The sequence below is a fragment of the Parasteatoda tepidariorum genome, chromosome 5, assembly GCF_982258835.1.
Source record: "Parasteatoda tepidariorum strain Cologne lab strain chromosome 5, Ptep-v5.0, whole genome shotgun sequence".
Classification (NCBI taxonomy): Eukaryota; Metazoa; Arthropoda; class Arachnida; order Araneae; family Theridiidae; genus Parasteatoda; species Parasteatoda tepidariorum.
Window position 1 is genome coordinate 65865927 of NC_141759.1, and position 21159 is coordinate 65887085.

A 21159-nucleotide genomic window follows, 5' to 3' on the forward strand; every position below is an offset into this window, starting at 1 on the left:
TAAACACAAATTTTACTGAAATATGTTAAAACTTTCAGTAACATTTAAAAAAGTATAATTTTTACCCATCACACTGATAAACTAAAATAAAGTAAGCAACTTTAGAAACAAATATTTTATTAAATAGCAAAAATTCAAAAAAAATGATAAATAAAATGTAAACACAAATTTTACTGAAACTTTCAGTAACATTTAAAAAAGTATAATTTTTACCCATCACACTGATAAACTAAAATAAAGTAAGCAACCTTAGATAACAAATATTTTATTAAGTAGCAAATTCAAAAAATGATAAATAAAATGTATTTACTGAAATATGTTAAACTTTCAGTAACATTTAAAAAAGTATAATTTTTACCCGTCACACTGATAAACTAAAATAAAATAAGCAACCTTAGATAACAAATATTTTATTAAGCAGCAAATTCAAAAAATGATAAATAAAATGTATTTACTGAAATATGTTAAACTTTCAGTAACATTTAAAAAAGTATAATTTTTACCCGTCACACTGATAAACTAAAATAAAGTAAGCAACCTTAGATAATAAATATTTGATTAAATAGCAAATTCAAAAAATGATAAATAAAATGTAAACACAAATTTTACTGAAATATGTTAAAACTTTCAGTAACATTTAAAAAAGTATAATTTTTACCCATCACACTGATAAACTAAAATAAAGTAAGCAACTTTAGAAACAAATATTTTATTAAATAGCAAAAATTCAAAAAAAATGATAAATAAAATGTAAACACAAATTTTACTGAAAGTTTCAGTAACATTTGAAAAAGTATAATTTTTACCCATCACACTGATAAACTAAAATAAAGTAAGCAACCTTAGATAACAAATATTTTATTAAGTAGCAAATTCAAAAAATGATAAATAAAATGTATTTACTGAAATATGTTAAACTTTCTGTAACATTTAAAAAAGTATAATTTTTACCCGTCACACTGATAAACTAAAATAAAATAAGCAACCTTAGATAACAAATATTTTATTAAGCAGCAAATTCAAAAAATGATAAATAAAATGTATTTACTGAAATATGTTAAACTTTCAGTAGCATTTAAAAAAGTATAATTTTTACCCGTCACACTGATAAACTAAAATAAAGTAAGCAACCTTAGATAATAAATATTTTATTAAATAGCAAATTCAAAAAAATGATAAATAAAATGTAAACATAAATTTTACTGATGTATGTTTAACTTTCAGTAGCATTTAAAAATAATTCTAATGTCATTTAATATCTCTTTTCTAATGTCATTTTCCTTGAAATGCATCTCACATACCTATAACAAAATGAATACAATATTTATATGTGCATTTAAAATAAATAGTACATACTATATTCATGTATGAAAAATTAATAGATTTTTGTAGAAAAATTAATAGATTTAAATTTCATAATCAAATAAAAAAAATTTTTGCTTTAAGCAGTTACAATATATTATGGTCAAACAAAAATGTTTAAAGTTTGAGCAAAAATTTAATAAAATACTAAAATTATTAATATTTTTATAAAATAAAACTCTATAAAAATAACTATATATTACAATAGTTTGCGATATGATTGATAAGAACAACTTAATTATTATAAATAATTTATCCACAATTTAAAATAATTTACTCTTAGTAAAAATATAATAAAGAAGCATAATTAAATTTTTAAAAATAAAAACAAATATTACTCACTTTAGAATTCTTTGCAACTTCAAAATCTCTTGGCATGGCGGCAAGCCATTTCTTACGTATTGGGAAATCCAAAATTTCATACTTTTGTACCATCAACTTTGTAAAATCCTCTGCAGTTTGGTACACAGCACTCATATGCAATTATTCATAACACTAAGAATTAAATTAATGCTGACATTTATAACATTTGTAGAATAAATATAAATTTTACGAAGAACGTTGACACCAGAACACCGACGGTTGTTTACAAATTCAAATCAAAAATATTCGCCAATTGGCTGAATGCCGACACAGGTTATAATACTTCAGAATATCGCCAATGGCTCGTTTGATCAGATTCGGAGTTTTTCGTAAAAATAGCTACCCTGACTGGTTTCCCTCTGGGCCTAACTCTACTACGTCATCATCGCCTATAGTAACCCGTTGTGAGGCTTGATTCCTTTCAAGGAGGTATTGGCCTATTGGGCCTAGGCGATAATCAGGCCCTGCTCTTACCAAATGATTCTTAAAATTTTTTAGTAATTATCGCTTCAGATATATGGGTATTTTTGAAAAATTTGATTCTTACTTTGTAATATGAAACAAGTTTCAAATGAATTTCTCGTTGGAAAAAGTTACAAAAAATACGCAAAATGTCCTTCATTATGTTAATCTATTAGGTATAGAATGAGTATTTTTGAAAAAGTAGATTATAACTTTTTAATCTGAAAAAAGTTTTAAAAGAATTCGTCACCGCAAAAAATTTTAAGAAATTCTCGAAGTGTTCTCCATTTTTTAAACTATATGTATGCACCTTACGTAGGACTAAACAAATGCTTCTTAAAAATTTCAGGTATTTGTTTTTTCACATCTAAGGGCATTTTTTAAACATTAGACGTTTTCTTGACCATGCCACCTTGCGACCATCTGAACCATGCCACGTTAAGATCATATATATATGGTTAACATAATGGACATAAAGGAGGACAATTTGCGAATTTTTTATAATTTTTTACAATGACGAATTTATTTGAAACTTGTTTCAGATTTCAAACTGAGTCTTAGTTTTTTTCAAAAATAACAATATGTTTCAAGGAATAAGTACTCAAAATTTTTAAGAAGGATTTGCTTACAAACGATGCGAGCATATTTATCGGTAACATAATGTCGCATACTTTGCGAATATTTTATAATTTTTAGCAATGAGAAATTCATTTGAAACTTGTTTCAGATAAAAAAAAAAGCGTCAAATTTTTAAGAAATACCCTTAGCTGTGAAGTAATAAATACTCAAAATTTCTAAGAAGCATTTGTTTAGTCCAAAACATGCTAAGTAAAGAGCATATCCATAGTTACCATAATGGAGTTTATTTTGCGAATTTGTGAAGAAAAAAAATTGCCATGAGAAAATCATTTGAATCTTTTTTCAGATCACAAAGTAAGCATCAATTCTACCAAAAATACATATATGTGTCGAGAAATAAATGCTCAAAATTTTTAAGAAGCATTTGTTTAATCCAAACTATGCTACGTTAAGAGCATATATATATATATATATATATATATATATATATATATATATATATATATATATATATATATATATATATATATATATATATATATATATATATATATATATATATATATATATATATATATATATATAATCTGAAATCTTTTGAAATCTATTGAAATCTTTTTAGCTTACAAAGTAAGCAACAAATGTTTCAAAAATTTCCAAATATGTAAAGAAGTAGAATACTAAAAAATTTTTAAAAGCAATTGTTTCGTCCAAAACCATATGCCACGTTAAGAATATATATATACTTAACGTAAGGGAGGACACTTTGCGATTTTTTTTTATAGTTTTTTGCAATGAGCACTTCAAACTTGTTTCAGATTTCAAAGCGAGCGTCACTTTTTTTTAAAGATACCAATATGTTTCTAGAAATAAGTGCTCAAAATTTTTAAGAAGGATTTGTTTACTCATGGTACGAGCATTTTCATCGATAACATAATGGAAATATGAACTTTGCTAATTTTTTATAATTTTTGCAATCAGAAATTCATTTGAAAAATTTTCAGATGAAATGCAAGTGACAAAATTTTCAAAAGTACTTATAGTTGTGAAAAACTGAATGTTCAAAAATTTTAAGAAGCATTTGCATAGTCTAAAACATGCTGAGTAAAGAGCATATATAGTTAACATAATGGAATTAATGGTAATGTTTTTTGTAGTGAAAAAATCATTTGAAATTTTCAATCAATCAATTTGCGAATTTTTTTCAATCTTTTGCAATGATTACTCATTCATAATTTTAAATTTGTTTTAGATTACAAAATGAGTGGCATTTGTTTTTCCAAAATACCAATGTGTGTCAAGAAATGAGTACTCAAAATTTTTTAGAAATATTTTTATTCCAAATATACTGCTACGTTAAGAGCATACATATTTTTTTAAAAAATGACATTTTGCGAACGTTTTTTATAATTTTTAGAATTAGGATTTCATTTCAAACTTGTTTCAGATTATAAAGTAAGCTTCAATTTTTTTCAAAAATACTCATAGATGAGTGAAAATAAATACCCAATATTTTTAAGAAGCATATGTTTAGACCAAACCATGCTACAAAAAATTAGCATTAATATAGTTATCAAAATGCAGGATATATTGCACATTTTTTGTAATTTTTTACAATCAGGAAATCATTTGAATTTTTTTTCAGATTACAAAATGATTTTCAATGCTCTAAAAGAATACTCATATGTCTCAAAAAATAAGTAATCAAAAGCTTTAAAAAGAATTTGTTTACTCTAAATCATGATGTCATGTTAAGAGCATATGCATAATTGACGAAAAGAAGGACAATTCACGAATTTTTTATAAAGTTTTGCTCTGAAGTATTCATTGGAATTTTGATTATGAGTAAAAATCGAGGGCCATTTTTTCAAAAATACCAGTATATTCCAAAAATATGAGCTCAAAGGTTTTAGAAAGCAATTTTTAGACTAAACAATGCTAAGTTTAGAGCATATAGTATATGAAAATGAAGGAGGACACCTTGCCAATTTTTTGTTCCTTTTTCCTACGAGAAAAATATTTGAAACTTGCTTCAGACTCACTACAAAGTAAACGTCAAAGTTTTTAAAAATGCCTATAGATGTGATAAAATAAATTCTAAAACATTTGTTAAGCAGCATTTGATTAATCAAAACCATGCAACTTAAGAAGAGTTGAACTCAGTAGCCCCCACCCCCCCCAAGCTCTTGGGCGCATTCTTGGGTAAATTCTAAATCCCCCCCCCAAACTATTCGTTTTATTTAGTGTAAAAATTCCCCCCCAAGCCATAAGTGGGCGCATCGTGCGCCCACCTTCCCCCCTGATGGGGGCCCCTGGTTGAACTCTCATTCATATTAAGGATTTGGGTTGTAGCTCTTATCCTATAGACGAGAGGGGGATAGCCTGGTCGGTAGGGCGCTGGGCCCATATCCAAGAGGTCGTGGGTTCGATCCTCGCCGGCCGAAGACTCCCCGTGTAGTAAATGGTGACTGATGCACGTTAAATCTGTCGAGTCTCAAAGTCCTCCATGTTCCCACAACAAATCAATACCTCTGGGGGTACTGATCCAGGAGTTTCCTTGTCTTCTGGATTGGTTCAAAATTACAAGGCTACTGAGTTGAACGCAAGTAGTCGTAAACCCATGAAATTGCGTCGGCTGTTCAACGACGGTTATAAAATAAAAATATAGACGAGAGGTCATGGATCCAAATTGGGTTGAAGTACCACACACCACTTCCTTTTCTTTTATTGTTGTATGTCAATTTGTGTATTCAGCAAGATTTATAATGAATTATTTTTTCATATGCGCAACAAGTTACACAACATGCGTTAACAAGAGGGATGAAGCACTAGAGAAAGTATTTTTAGCACTATAGCACTATATTTAGCATAGTTCTATATAAGTATTTTTTCGGAAAAGTTCTTTTCACTAAGGGGTATTCATTTTTGATGCGAATTCAGAGATACAAACAAGAGCAAGATTTTCGAGTTTTTCACGGAAAAATAAATTTATTAATAATATTCTCGTTCACAGCTCCGAATTTGCGTACCCGAATTTTTCGTACTCTGTGCGAAGGTTTTTTTTTTAAACTGGTTGTCTTTCTCCCTCGACATTGATCGGAAGTGCGTGAACCACTTGCAGTGAGAATGCTCCTTTGGGACATGAAGTTTGATCAGACCATTGAAACTCCTCTGTCTGTCACAATGATCAATTTTACGGATGTTAGGTAGTTCATACTCTTTAGTGGAGGGAACTATGATTGTAATGCGTTCTCATACATCTTAGTAAAGGAGGGAGACTTTAGACAGGGATTTGGTCCTCACCCCGCATGTGAACTGATCACGCATGTGCGAATCACGATCTTAAAAAATATTTTTAGTAAACTTATTTAATTATGAAAAAAACCAAAAACAAGAAAAATTAGTTCAATAATCTTTATAAAAAGTAGACTATTAGAGTATACGATTCGAAAATTTAGTTTGTTATAAAGAAGCAGCACATTTACGGCATTATTATAAAACCGCTAGTGTGAATTAACCTTTTAAATGTCATTTTTAGTGCTGCCATCTGTAGCGAAATACTATGTAACATGAAAAACTTTATTTTAACTGTAACTGTACATTAAATATTGTAGCAGACAGATGGTCAAATGAAAAGCAAACAATCCCTCTCCCCTCTGATTGGAAACAAAAAGATCCTCCTGCTGCTCCTATCATCAGTGATATTCTAAAAATGGAACTGTAAATTCTTTAGCAGTAAGAATATCATGGTGTAAAAGCGGGAAGATCGAATTCAACTGCAAATTTTTGTTTCCTGGTTTCTTATCGTTTACGCATTTAATCCTGACGTTTTATTGTGTTTAAATGTTTTCCCCTTGCTACATATAAAATATATATTGTGTATTATATATTTTAAATTCATCTTTAAATTTAGATGCCAAAGAACCTACATGCATTTTATTTGTTAATAAACAAAGGATATTTTTAAGGCATAGGTAAGTTTAGTTTTATTGTTTATCACATCTTGCGCACAACCTTGTTAGTTTATAAAATAAATCATTGATAAAAAGTATTTTATATAGTCTTGACTTGACTAATTTTAAAACTTTTAATTTTAAGACTTTAAATCATATTAGATTTAATCATTCCGAGTGTTGGCGTCAGAAGTATTTAAAATATGCAACTTACTTGTCGAAATTGAATGGTATATTAAAAATTGATTACATAAAAAAATAGCTAACAGTTGGCAACAAAATAATGTATATTATACTTACTCATTGTGTTGCATCATTCATCAATTGTTTATATCGGGCATTTTATTTGTTTTTACTTTCTTTTGTTGTTTACTTTTTGTATTTGGTTTGAAAAATATTAATATTTTCTGGTTTTCTTTTATTATTGTATGCCAATTAGTGTAATCAGCAAGATTTATAATCAGTTCTCTTTTCATATGCATATTTTGTTTTGACTAACCTTTATGTTAAGTTAAAAATCAAACTTCATGAAAATATTTTTTTTTTAAAATTGTGATTATTAAGTAAAGCTTGGGACAAGTGAAGATATTTTTTATCTATAAAGATTTTTTGGATTCACTGAACTCCATTTATTAATGCTCAAATTGAAACAGTGTATTAATTCTAAATCAATTATGTATTATTTCTAACTTTTATAAAATCAACTAAAAAAGTCTTGTCTAGGAACATTAGCAAAATTCCAAGAAACTAAAATCTTACGCGATAGGAAATCTAAAAATTTTTTTTTCATATCTGTATCCAGTGAAAATAGTTGACAAGTTTTAGCTGCAAGCAGGTAGTGATAGTAAAAACATCACAAAAAGCAATGACTGCATAAGTGTCAATGATAATATTTAAAAAAGTTAATATTGAAAATATGTCATATCCATTAATTTTTTACATCTGTGTAAAACAAATATTTTAGATATAATCCATCTAATTTTCTAATCATTATAAATATCTATTATATTTAAAAAAAAAAATATTTGTAATGGCATTACTGTAATTTTTTAAATATTTAGAAATGCTGTGTTTGTTTGAGATTCAACAGTAAAAATACTGTACTTAAAAATAATAAAAGCAGGTTCTGTATGATCTCAATGTACGGTGTAGGTTGAATTATCGATGTAGTTACAGACTCAGTGTCATGCAGGAAATAATAAAATTTTCTGCCTGGCTGCATCATGTGGTATAGTACGAATCTTGTTTTTAGTACTGAACTGAATATCTTGCGGGAATCAATAAAATCAAGTTCTGACCAGTTATCTATAGTGAAGATCGAATCTCGTATGTTGCAATGGTCTAAATATCAATGCTGGAAATAATAAACACAAATTCTGTGTTGTTCCACTGTGTCATGTTAATTAAGTCGGTATGTTGTGATGGGCTCAATCCAGCAGACAATTTTGGATTGTCTGCGTACATCTTATGAGATATACACAGTTTCAAATCAAAACATGTTATTAAAAGCACAAGAACTTAAAATAATGCTTGAATATAGGTTTTGGAATTGCATTTCAGCTACGCAAAAAGCTGTGGAACATTTTCATGCCTGTACCATCTTTCCCTGGTAGTAGGATTTAGAGAGACAATCTGCTACACTATTTTCGTAAATCTAATTTAGCCTGCAAGCCCTTAACAGCCTGAGAGAAATTATTCTAAAATTTCAGCTTAATTAAACATGGTATGCAACAAAATTTGCAAACATGCGGTATTTAAAAATTATGCAAAAACTTTTTGTACTTAAGATTTAATTAGTAGTGAATTAACATTGTGAGGTTTATCATTTTGAAGAATGATATCAATTTGCGGATGCTGTAAAAAGTTCCATTTTGGTTAGAAGGTTTATGCTATCAGGCATGTATTTGTTCCTTGCTAGATTTATTGGAGGGTAATTTTTACTTTCTTGTAGGTTATTTTATAATACCTGACGTAAGAGCTTGGGGCAGCCTCATACCACAAAGATCTTTTACATTGAAAGATTTATCTCACTAATTTACTATTAGAAGAAAAACTGGAAATGTGTCACTTAAATAAAAGAAAAAAAAACCCTGCTCAATTCCCTTTAAAAGTGTAAATGAATTAAATATATCCTTATTCTCAAGTGTTATCACCATTCTTTTATGATTATATTCTGACTCTTGTTTAAATTTTCTTTAACTTTTTTCAATTTCTTATAATGATATTTTATGATTTATAATTCAGCATGCTATCACACTTTTCCAATTGCCTTGCTTCCTGGTAACCTAACTTTCGTAATATAAATATGTTAATTAAAAAAGTTTGAAATTTTAGGACAAAGAGTACATAATATTTCTTTTTTACAACATAATTTCTTTCATTCTTATTTTTATTGTTCTACTTGTGAAATGAAAAATAATTTTTAAACATTTTAAGTCATAAATTATTAAATCTGAGAGGCATTTTGCTTGTAAAAAAATGATTTCTTCTAGTACACTGGAAAAAAACGGAAAAATGGAAGAAATGGAAGAGACTCTAAATTACCAATACATTATTTAGCAATATTATAAGAATATATAGTTTTACTTTAAACAAATTAAATTTAATGCAGTGTCAAAACTATAGAAAAATTTTTCTTCTTCTTTTTTTTTAAAAGCATTTTTGTATTTTTTTACTTCAGTTTGATACGAAATTTTAAAATCAATATAAATTATTTAAGAGACTGTGGAAGTGTTTATTCTTAAACAGTATAAAATTTTATTTATAAAAATAAGTACATTATTTACAATTATGAATTCAATGTGTGATTTATAGTAGAGTATGTGCTTAGTATGTGATTTTTTAGTTTATTAGTACAAATTAAAGTTCTTTATTTATAATTATAATATTAGATTCTAATAAACTAATTTAAGTAAAATATTGAAGAATTAAAATTATTTTAGAGAACTTAAATTAATTTAATTTTTTTTTTTCAATGGGTGCTTTTTGGTTTTTAATAGCTTGGAAATTTAAAATATTATTATTCCGTTTAAAAATTACAATAATAATTGCACTACATTTTTGATTTTATAAAATATAATTAAAAATGTTTTGGACATTAGTGTTTTCTTCTGGAAAACTGAAAGCTGCAATAAAAAATTAGGGTAGTGATTTAAGATTTTTAAGTTGCCTTCACATAGAGGGGAACACTTAGAGGGTTGAATTCGTTATTACTGAATAAACCTATCGAAAATGTTTTAGGCATGAATAGTCATCCATTTCTATTCTTTTTGACATCTTGTATGACATCCCTGTCAGTTATTTTAACTTAAACTTTTTTAACTATTTATCTGTGGTGCCTTAGTCAGTAAATTTTAACTATGATAAAAGCTATTATCTTACAAAAAGTATTCTATTGTTCTATTCAAATTTATTTAAATCTTTTTTTTTTTTAAAGAGCGTTTTTATTGTTTTGATTTAAGTATTTTCGAAGTAGGAGGGGATAAACTGTGTTCTTTCAGAACTTTCAAAATTTCTCTTAACAAATTTAGTCGACTTTATTTTTCCAAAATAAGCTTTCAATGAGGACAGAAAATGGCATGTTTTTTTAAACTCAATTAATTAAACCTAATTTATATTTTAATTATTTTATGAAACAATTTTTGCATATTGTAAAATATTTTTACTGTGTACTTCTTCACTTTTTGATTATGAACCAAAATCCACTATCGCAAAGGTTACTCGAATAGAATTTCTTACTTTTCTCATAATTTTTCAGTATAATTAAATGGGCGATTCCATGATGCAAAGGACAAAAGAAATGGAATAAATAAATAAAATAAAAGTAAATATAAGCTTTTCTCTGTTAACAAATTTGAAAATAATGAAAAAATATTAAAATTTTAATATAGTTTGTACCTGTGTCATCAGTCACGAATTTTTTTTTTTTCTATTTGCAATTTTCTATATCATTTCATGTGTACTACTTTCAATGTTTCCTGATTAATTTGAAAATTTTTTAAATAAATTTTCAAAAATAATCTTATTATTGCTTATAGAAGAAGGAGGTAATTTCAAAATTAAAATATGTTTTACTCTACTTAACGTCAAAAGCATTTCATATTTTTATTCTAAATAAAACTTTGATATTTTTTATCATTTTTTCTTATATGCATAATATTATTTGGCTATTGAAATTCATCCCATATAATTTTTTAAAAATATGTTAAATATTTATCATTGAAAAAAATTTCAAACTAAGAAATTTTTTAAAAAAAGTATCGTCTGTCACCATGTAATTGCCCAAATACTTCGACTGACGAGAATAAATTCAACCATATTTTTACATAGGCAATCGCTTTATTAAGGCATACGGTGAAAATCTGTAAATCTAATTTTTACTGTGGACGCTGGGCCTCAGAAGGGTATATGTATATATTTTTTTCTTTTGAAATATATGGGTATTCTCGTGCATCACTTCTAATTGAAACTTAATATTAAAGTTATTATCGTCGCTAGCTGTCGATGTTAAATTGTTAAAAATGTATTGTCACATATTTGAACCAAATTGACTTATTTGGCATGACATTTTATTTTTGTTTAACTCGCAAATGTCAGCTTTGTATGTGTATATACTTGATTTAAAATTGATGTATCTATGTTATATTTAATATTGACCAATATTAAAGTTATTAACGTCGCTAGCTGTCGACCATGTTATTATGTAAGCTGCTACAAATTTATTTATGTATTCATACATATTTGAACCAAATCGATCGACTTACTTGGAATGGCATTTGTGTTTAACTTACGAATATCCGCGCAAGGATTTTAATGGTGAGAGCTCCCTCGAATTCGATAATTTATTCTAGTTGTTGAGTTTTTGAGCCCGTTGTCTCTTCCAAATTCGGCGTGTTCAGGCTAAATTTTTTTTTATTGCTCTAAACAGATTAGATAATTATGAAATACATTGGACTTCCAATAGAACAATTTTTGGAATTTTTAAAAAATCTTAGTTTTCCTGGTTGCTATACGCATCCCTTACTGTCTAACATAGTAGAAGTGTTATCAAATCGAATAGATCGACCAGATTTGCATTTTTTAACATTGCATCAAATTAGGTGTTTTGTCGAATTTGCAATTTAACACACAAGTAGTCCACTGTACGTAATTATATATATTTTCCTCGGCCAGATTAAGCTATGTGCTTGTATAGTTTCAATTTAAAAATAAATATAACAATTTCTTTTCTTAAATTATGCATTTAAAATTAGAGATACGACTTTGTTATTAATTAATACAATCTACAACTGTAATTTATCAAAATTTATTTCAGATTGACTAATGATATGGCCCAAGATGAAAACGAAGAAGACTTTTCCGGTCGTTTATTGCACCAAGCAGCATTATGGGGAAACGCAGAATTATTGGAGGATCTCTTACATGGAGAAATGGTATGTTGGTACATTTTTTTGAATACTACTATATCTATTGTCTACACAATACTATATTGAAACATACAGAATGTTTCGTAACCATCGCCCTCAATGTCTATTATTTGAATCCTTTACGAAAATAAGTGAAAAATAATGCTGTGACGTGTGGTGCTTAGGGGGGAATTAAAACCAACGGCTAGCTAACTTTTATTTTATTTTAAACAACATTATTATAGTTAGCACTCAACACATTCACAAACAAAACATATATGAAGAAGAAAATAAGGAGCTCTGCATGGCAGGCTTTCTATCGTTCGTTCACACTCTCTCACTCTCTCTGAGTTTTTTATCTAGTTTCTCACTAGGGGGCGTTACTAGTTCCAGTTTCTCCACAGACTCCCCCTCTGGCTCTGATGACGTCTCGATGAGGAGCCAGGATATCTTTCCTGGGACGTCCCCTTCTTTTTATAGGAGCGACAGGTCCTCTAGTGTCTCTTTTTACTTCGGGTTCTACATACGGTTTTAAAGATGACACATGATAAGTTCCCAGAGTTTGGTCTGGACTGGCCGGATCGGCAATGTCATAAGTTGTTGGGGATCGGTTAGTAAGAACTACGTAAGGTCCTTCTCTTCTAGGCATAAACTTTCTACTTTTCTTATTTTTACTAATTGGGTGGATGTTTACCCAAACTTTGTCACCAGGTTGGAAGTACAGTGGTCGTTGACGACGATCAAAATTTGGATTCGACTCGTTCTTTGATCTGAGCTGTTAGACGTGCAAACCTTTTTAGGTATGGTGTTATTTCAGGCACAAAGTTACTATTTTCAATGACAGCTTTAACATCATGATTAACATCATCTGTGGTTCGGAGTTCCCTTCCAAACTGTAAATAGGCGGCGGTGTGTCCTGTTGTATCACATTTTGTTGTGTTCATGGCGAAACGTATCATGGCTAATTTTTCTTCCCACGTATCATGTGAGTCACCAACAAGAATGGCTAGTCTCGGCTTGAGATCTCTGTTTTTCCTTTCAGAAGGATTTGCTCGAGGGTGATAGACAGGTGTCAGGTCTTGCTTAATATCAAGTAAATCGCAAGTTTGTTGCATAACAGCACTAACAAATTGCGTACCGTTATCGCTGATCAACCTCCTGGGTAAACCGTAACGCAAGTAAACTTCTTCTATTAATGTTTTAGCACAATTTACAGCTGTGGCTTCCTGTAGAGCAAAGAGTTCCACCCATTTTGTACTGGTATCTTCAATTAAAAAGATCCATCTTTTTCCTGTAGGAGTTTCTGGAAGTGGACCAAAAAGATCGATTGCAAGAGTCTCAAACCTTTGAGCGTAAATTGGTGTTCTAAGTAATCCAGCTGGTTTTTGGTTCGTAGGTTTGTATCGATTGCATTCTGCACAGGTTTTGATGTACTCAGAGATGTACTGTCTCATTCCAGAGAAATAGTATCTAGAAGCGATCTTGTTGTAAGTGCGTTCTACACCATAATGTCCAGCTGTTGGAGAGTCATGGTACTCCTGCAATACTCTTTGACGTTCATGAATGGGAACTACGAGTTGAGCATCGTCCGACTCAGTTTCAGGTGAATAGCGGTATAGGATACCCTCATTCATTATGTATCCTCGACTGATAAAGTTGGCAAAATTTTCGTCTTTTTCATTACTTTCAAGACAGTCAATGATTTTCTTTGTTTCTGCGTCTGCCAGTTGTTCTTTTCGGATATCGCTTGATTTTCTTGTAGGCATATTGATGGATACAGCTTGCATTTCACAGTTTGGATCTTCATATGGATATATCGACCTAGAGAGCAGGTCAGCAACTACATTAGCTTTTCCTGGAGTATATACAATCTTCAGATTGAAGGATTGTATTTTTAAAGCCCATCTTGCTAAGCGTCCAGATGGTGTCTTAATGCTCAGAAGCCATTTAAGTGGTTGATGGTCTGAAGCAATAATAATCTCTTGATGTTCGATGTAACCTCGAAACTTCTCTAAGGCCCAAACTACAGCCAATGCTTCACGTTCAGTAGTTGAATAGTTGCGCTCTGCTGGGATCAACAGACGACTGGCATACTCGATAACATGCTCTTCTGAACCATCTCCTTGGAGAAGTACTGCACCGAGGGCGTAGTTACTTGCATCTGTGCGTATTATAAAAGGCTTAGATCCATCAGGTTGCTTTAAAATAGGAGCTGTTGTTAAGCGTTCTTTTAAAATTTCAAAAGCTTCTTGTTGTTCAGGTCCCCAGGACCAGTCTACTCTCTTCTTAGTTAGATTGCTAAGTGGTCGTGCTATATCTGCAAAGTTTGGAACATATCTTCTAAACCAAGAGCAAGTCTGCAAGAAAGACAAGAGTTCTTTCACATTAGTTGGAACTGGAATTCTTTGGATGGCAGCAATTTTCTCAGCATCAGCTTCAATTCCATCTCTCGTAATCCAGAAGCCTAGGTATTTTACTCGATCACAAGAAAAATGACATTTTTCTCTATTTGCATGAAGTTTAAATAAAGAAAGTCTTTCAAAAACAGTTTTCAAGTCTTTCATGTGTTTTTCAAATGTTTCCGATAGGATGAAAATGTCATCCAGGTATGAGAGTGCAAAAACATCTTTGAGGCCACTTCGGAATTTGTCTATTAATCTCTGAAATGTGGCAGGTGCATTTCTCAAACCAAAAGGCATGCGCTTAAAACGATAGATGCCAAATGGACAAATAAAAGCAGTTTTATCCATGTCAGATTCATCCATTTGCACTTGATGATAGCCAGATTGTAAGTCTATTGTTGACATGAATGATGTTGGCGTAGCTTCATTCAAAAGATCGTCCATGCGTGGTAATGGATAAGTGTCCGGTTTTGTTACAGCATTGAGGCCTCTGTAGTCAACGCATAATCTGTATTTCCCGTTGGGTTTAGCAACAAGCACTACCGGAGCAGCATAAGAGGATTCACATTCTTCAATAATGTTCTTTTCTAAAAGTTCCTCAATTTGTTCTTTCAAAATTTCTTTTTTGGCCGGCGACATACGATACGGAGGAACCGATACAGGAAAATTATTTACAGTATCTATTCTGTGCTTCAAGAAAGGAGTAGGCTCTCCCCCTGGTTCAAAGCAGGTAATATGTTCTTGAAGTAAGCAATTCAATTTTTCTCGTTGTTCCTGGGTCAGATGTTTCCCTTCATCATCTCTCAAGTAGACATTAGTGGGAGGTTCAGGTATGATTGTCGATTCAAAAGTTTTTGGAGTTTCTTTCTTTTCAACAGGCTTCACGTAGAAAAAATATTGTTTTTGTGGATCTTCACTGAAGTGCCAGGTTCCTTTTTGAACATCAAGCACAATACCAGCTGCATGGAGAAAATCTCTCCCTAATAGGGTATTGTTCCCTTTAGCATCGGGCAGAACGAGAAATTCAGTAGATACTGTTTTACCTTCTATGCACAGGTTGACGACAGTTTTCAGAGCAACTATCGAGTGAAGTTTTCCATCAGCGAGAGTCAAGGAAATCTTTTTGTCCTCAAAAACAACTCCGTGATTTCGTAAAAAGTGGTATAACTTTTCTCCTGCTATAGAGTGTGAAGCACCTGTATCGGCACATACAGCAATCTTTTCTCCAAAAAGTTCGAAAATTATTAAACTCGAGAGATTTAAATTTTTTCCATTTGTAAATAAGTTCATACAATTAACATTACTATCTTCAGGTTTAGCTCTTGTACAAGTAGGGCACTTGGATTTCACTATTCCTGGCATTCCACATCCGAAACATTGAAGTGGCACTCTTCCTTCGAATCTGGAAGCAGAATTTCGAGATACTGGCGTCCTTGGTTGACGACTTTGAACATTTTCATGTCTGGTTACGTCAGAACCAAACTTTCTATCTGAAGTGGTTCTTCTATTTTCTTCTCTAGGATATGCTTTCTTTTGAGTTGGAGTCACTTGTTTCTTCACTACATGACGTATATTCTCGTATGTATCCAATTTTTCGGCTAATTCTAAAGGATTGACACAATTTGCCCATGAATCTATGAAATGTTCCTTGATATCTGGAGGAGTTTTCCTTTTAATCTGATCAGTAATTATTAAATTTTTGAGTTGATCGAATGTGGTAATATTCAGTTCCTTTGTCCATCCTTCGAAATAAGAAGCCAGTTCGAAGAAGTAATCCCTCCATGTCGTATCAGGACTCTTTCTATGTTGGGAGAATAGTTGTCTAAATTTATCAGCAGTGACTCGGAATCTCTTCAGTAGCATTTCCTTCACTTTATGATAATCCTTAGCATCCTGTTCGTCTTCTCTGGCAAGTAACTGTGCTATGTCAGCTGGTAAAGAGCCAATGAGATATGGTATCCAAGATGATTCTGGAAGATTCATAAACTTCAACTGCCTTTCAAAAGTTATTAAGAACAATCCTATTTCATCGTCTTTAGGATTAAATTTTGGAATGATTCTGCTAAGTTCATATTTTGGGTCATTTGTGGAAACAGAAACAACAGCATTTGAGATCTTTTGCGTTTCGAGCTGGATTTTCAATTTTTCAAGTTCATATTGCCGTTCTTTTTCTAACCGAATTTGTTCATCTACTTGGGCTTTAAGAAGTCTTTCTGCTTCAACTTCTTTCTCCCTAGATATTCTTCCATCCTCAGCTTTCTGTTCTTCTTTAAGGCGATCTTCGATAATAATAGTGAGCATATTTTTCACTAGCTCTTCCTCGTAATTCTCACTTTTAAGAATTAATTCTCGAAGATTAATTACTTTTAAATTATCGGACACAGTCAGACCAAGCTCTGAGGCAAGAAGTCGCAAGTCTTCTTTTTTTCCTTTTCCAAGAAATGCCATTTCAGATGATGATTCAGAACCAAAGAAAGGGTTACGTTTGGCGCAAAAATGTTAACTAAAATTGTTCGATTCTTAAATTGTTCAAACCTAATTTAACAGTCTTAGTTCGATAAGTAATTAATTATTTGAAAAAAATCACCACCTTAATTTTTTTCTCTCAAATATGAAATCTAAACAGTTAGAACCATAAACATTTAAAATCAATATTAACAATAATGATATAAATTCTATAAATACTAATGATTTTTTTTTGTTGTTGTTAAACACTCAATTAATTAATTATAAGCTTGATGAAAACACTTATAAAAATAATGAACATAATTGAAAATTTGCAACAACTTATCACATAAAACCTTATTGAGAATTGTATTACCATAAAATTGAAGCTTTATACACCCTTCAAATTTGCAATAAAATATATTCAATATTTTGCAGAAAAGCAGATTCAACGCTTAATAATTAAACTTCTAAGTGACAAAAATAATTTGCTTTTTCATTAAAAGGCCATATCTTTTCACCATAGAAAATAAGATATTTTCTAAAATAATATTCTGAATGTTTGCTAAATCGTTAGTATCATTAATAGCACATAAATCACAATTATGTGAGCAAAAAGAAACAAATATTACTCATATAGCAGTTCTTCACAACTTTACTTTGACTTCTTTTTTTTTTTTATTAATCATAAAACAGAATGCCAAATATAAAATCAGAAAACATATAAAACTGTACTGATACATAATTAAATATTCAATAAACCATAAGGAGATGATTTCATTTAAACATCTACCATCATTAAAAGCAGTTAGTTATACAATGTTTCAGAATTACTAATTCCAAAGTCATAAATAACTCTTTAAAGTCTAAACATTTCTTCAGCTAAGAAACGAATTAATCAATCACTTCCGCTTTCGGGAAATAAGTTTCACTTTGTATGCTTATAACTTTCTTTTTAAAATCTTTAAAAAGCAATAGATTTTAGAATTAACTACAACTTTTTTATACAGATATAAACACAGTAAATATATATTTTCATTGATTAAAAATAAATTTTCTTAAGATTAGGATAATCTTTATACATTAAAACATAATAAATTGATCAGGTTGATCAAAATGTTTTGAAATGACCAGGACGGTCTCTGAACGAACGATAATATTAAAAGTTTTAACCGGGATGGTTAAAATCTATATTTATTTATGATCAGGATTGATCAAATTTATATTTAATAAACTAAATATAAAAACTACTTATCGTCTTGGATTGACGCATCTATTCATCGGGCCGCTCGTTGGGTTGCCAATTTGTGACGTGTGGTGCTTAGGGGGGAATTAAAACCAACGGCTAGCTAACTTTTATTTTATTTTAAACAACATTATTATAGTTAGCACTCAACACATTCACAAACAAAACATATATGAAGAAGAAAATAAGGAGCTCTGCATGGCAGGCTTTCTATCGTTCGTTCACACTCTCTCACTCTCTCTGAGTTTTTTATCTAGTTTCTCACTAGGGGGCGTTACTAGTTCCAGTTTCTCCACAATGCTTATTTGGGGTTGTTCATTAATAAAGCGAGGAATAAACTAAATACAATAAAAAGTCTGCCTGATGAAACTTGGGGGTATTTTTAGAAATCGCCTTTTAACTGATCACGGTTGCTTCTAGAATTTAAACAGGTTTGAATGTTTTCAGCACCATTTTCTTCTGTAGTAACTTGTTACATTTTTATTGCGCTTTTGTTTTCTTTGCTTGCTTAAATGTTAATTTGCTATCCCTTCCTTATTTGCATAATTTTTTACTTCAGTTTTGACAAAAATTCTGATTTGTAACAAGGTCGTTACTTACCAAATGCTCTGGATATGGGAAATGTATATGGATTTTCAAGGGTGTAGTGGAGGGAGTACACGGAAGAACGACGTTCCTACGCTTTTTTACCCGTGAAATTATATTTTTTGGTCCATTTTGAAGATTTTAATAATAGAAAAGATGTATATATTTACTGTAAAAATTGTGTACTTCTGCAATTATTGATGCATTGTATTTTTTTTTCTTTTAAAGTAAATTAAAAAGTAAAAATTCTACGTCAAGTATCATTCTTCGCTGCTGCAGGCATATTTGGTAGTAATACCGGAGTCCCTCGCCAAGGTCCTAAATCCTCAATCCTTCTTATACGCCTCAAATAACAGCGGTAAAATCAAAGTAACAATTTAAAACCTTTGCAACCGGTTTTTTTTTTTTTTTAATATTGAGTTAAATTGTGTTTCGAATTTAATTTAAATCGGAAAAGCCTTACTTCAAAGTTCTCATAATTTAGGGAATTTTGAACCAAATGCAGTTAAAAATCATTAAAATCATGTTCTTTTTTTAAAATAACTTACTCATAAAATATTGAAATTTTTAGCGTTTCCCTTTTGAATATTATGCCACTACAACATTAGTGTAAATTCACTTATATAGTATGTAGTTACAACCACTAGAAATACTGACCTGAACTTTTGTAAGATGTGTGCGTTTTTTAATCGGAAATCGTTTCACCATGCATTTAATTAAATTGAAATTTTTGCAGCTTGCATTTCTTAATGCAAAAGACTCTCGAGGCCGAACTGCTCTTCACGCCGCAGCAACCAACGAAAACGAAACTTGTACGAGAATACTTCTCCAAGCAGGAGGTAATTTCCATTTATTTCACTTTAAGTGTTTACGAGTATTCTTTCTTTGCATCATAATTTAACTAATTGTAATAAATTTAATTTATCTTTTATGACAAATAATAATAATATATTGAATGGAAACAATTTATTTATTTGGTTTATTTTTAGAGGAATTAATGTCTGCTAACAAATCCTTCACGAAAAATTTACCTCAGAAACGGGCTATTTACAAATTGTTTATTGTTGAAACAGACCCTTCACACTATTTTTCGATTTAAAAATGGACGTTTCATAAAATTTTTCTAAATAATGCTGTTGAGAACGTCTTTAACTCATAATTTAAAAAATAAAAACTTCTTGAAAGACATGGTTTTTGCGTTTTTTCACAAAAAACAGAGCTCTATTTTCACAAACTTATGAGCAGGTTTGTCACTATTTCACAAAAACCGGTCCTATTTTCACATATTGACAAAATTATTAGTAGGTTTCTCAATATTTCACAACGAACAAGACCTTTCACGTAGATTCTTAAATAATCACTTATTTATTTTAATTCGAATTATATTACATTCATTACATCAGTTTTATTAATGGTAATATCAGGAATCGTCAAGGGGGAGCTTCAGTCCTTCACATTTTAAAAATAAAGGGTTACAGCCTTCTTCTAAGATTACAGTTTTTAACTCAATATTTGTGTAATTATACTTACAATTAAAAAAGCTCAATTTTTTTTGTGTGTGAATCAGAAAAAAAAAATCTTGAAATACAAGCGAGCTTTAATATTTTTTGATGAAAACTATTGCCGAATCATCCCTTACTCACCTCCTCCCCTCAGAGGAAATTTACACCCCTATTGCTGACCGATGGGAAAATGGTTTCAATTGTCACAGCGAACATAATAAAAAAAAACAATGAAACAGAATTAAAAATAAAAGATAAAAAAAACGTTAAAAGAGAGAGAAATAATTTACAGTTAAACAATTTATTTTATTAATTTAATGTTAAAACAATTCGAATCATGAACTCTTCCACTTTCGAAACACATGTAGAGCTTTATTTATTTATTTTAAATCAGTTAATGTTTTTATGTCGGTAATGGTTGACATCTTGTTTCCTTTTTAAATTCCTGCATCAATTCTGCACATTGTTTTTTTCATCAATTCTGCACATTGTTTGTTTCATCAATTCTGCATAGCTCCAAAGCAACAACAACAAAAAAATCTTTGCATTCTATTTGGTGGGATCCTTTATTTTACTGGAAGGGCTTGAGGCATTATAATGATAAGCTACATTTTTCCCAAGGGGATATTATTACATTGGACTTTTTCCTAATACAGTTTCCAGATAGATACTTTGCATATTTCTGGAATTTCGACTAAATAACAATAAATCACATTTAAATATCTAATTGCCTGCTTTTCTAGTTTGAAAATGTGGCTTGTCATTTTATTGTGTCAACCCATCCTATACAAAATAATTATTGTATATATCAGGGGTGGCCAACCTGCCGCTCGCGAGCCACGTACGGCTCTTTGA

The 21159-nt window shown here is 30.2% G+C and overlaps 1 protein-coding gene and 1 long non-coding RNA gene across 3 annotated transcripts in view; one reads left to right on the top strand and one right to left on the bottom strand.

The window, feature by feature from the left end:
• Positions 1–1128: 1128 nt before the first annotated feature.
• Positions 1129–2157, bottom strand: LOC147809433 (uncharacterized). Its single transcript, XR_015433536.1, has 2 exons — positions 1705–2157; positions 1129–1301 (listed from the first exon to the last, which is right to left on the bottom strand). It is a non-coding gene; the product is annotated as an uncharacterized LOC147809433 (long non-coding RNA).
• Positions 2158–6358: 4201 nt separating this feature from the next.
• Lrrk (Leucine-rich repeat kinase) overlaps positions 6359–21159 on the top strand; it is a 110397-nt gene continuing 95596 nt past the window's right edge. Inside the window, exons 1-3 of one of the 2 annotated variants that reach the window (XM_043049649.3) lie at positions 6359–6740; positions 12034–12151; positions 19539–19641. In XM_043049649.3, the coding sequence (XP_042905583.2) occupies positions 12047–12151; positions 19539–19641 (208 nt within the window). In that variant the 5' untranslated portion in view covers positions 6359–6740; positions 12034–12046. Of the gene's footprint in view, positions 6741–10453; positions 10543–12033; positions 12152–19538; positions 19642–21159 lie in introns of those variants that run through there. The other variant, XM_043049650.3, reaches the window with a different exon arrangement.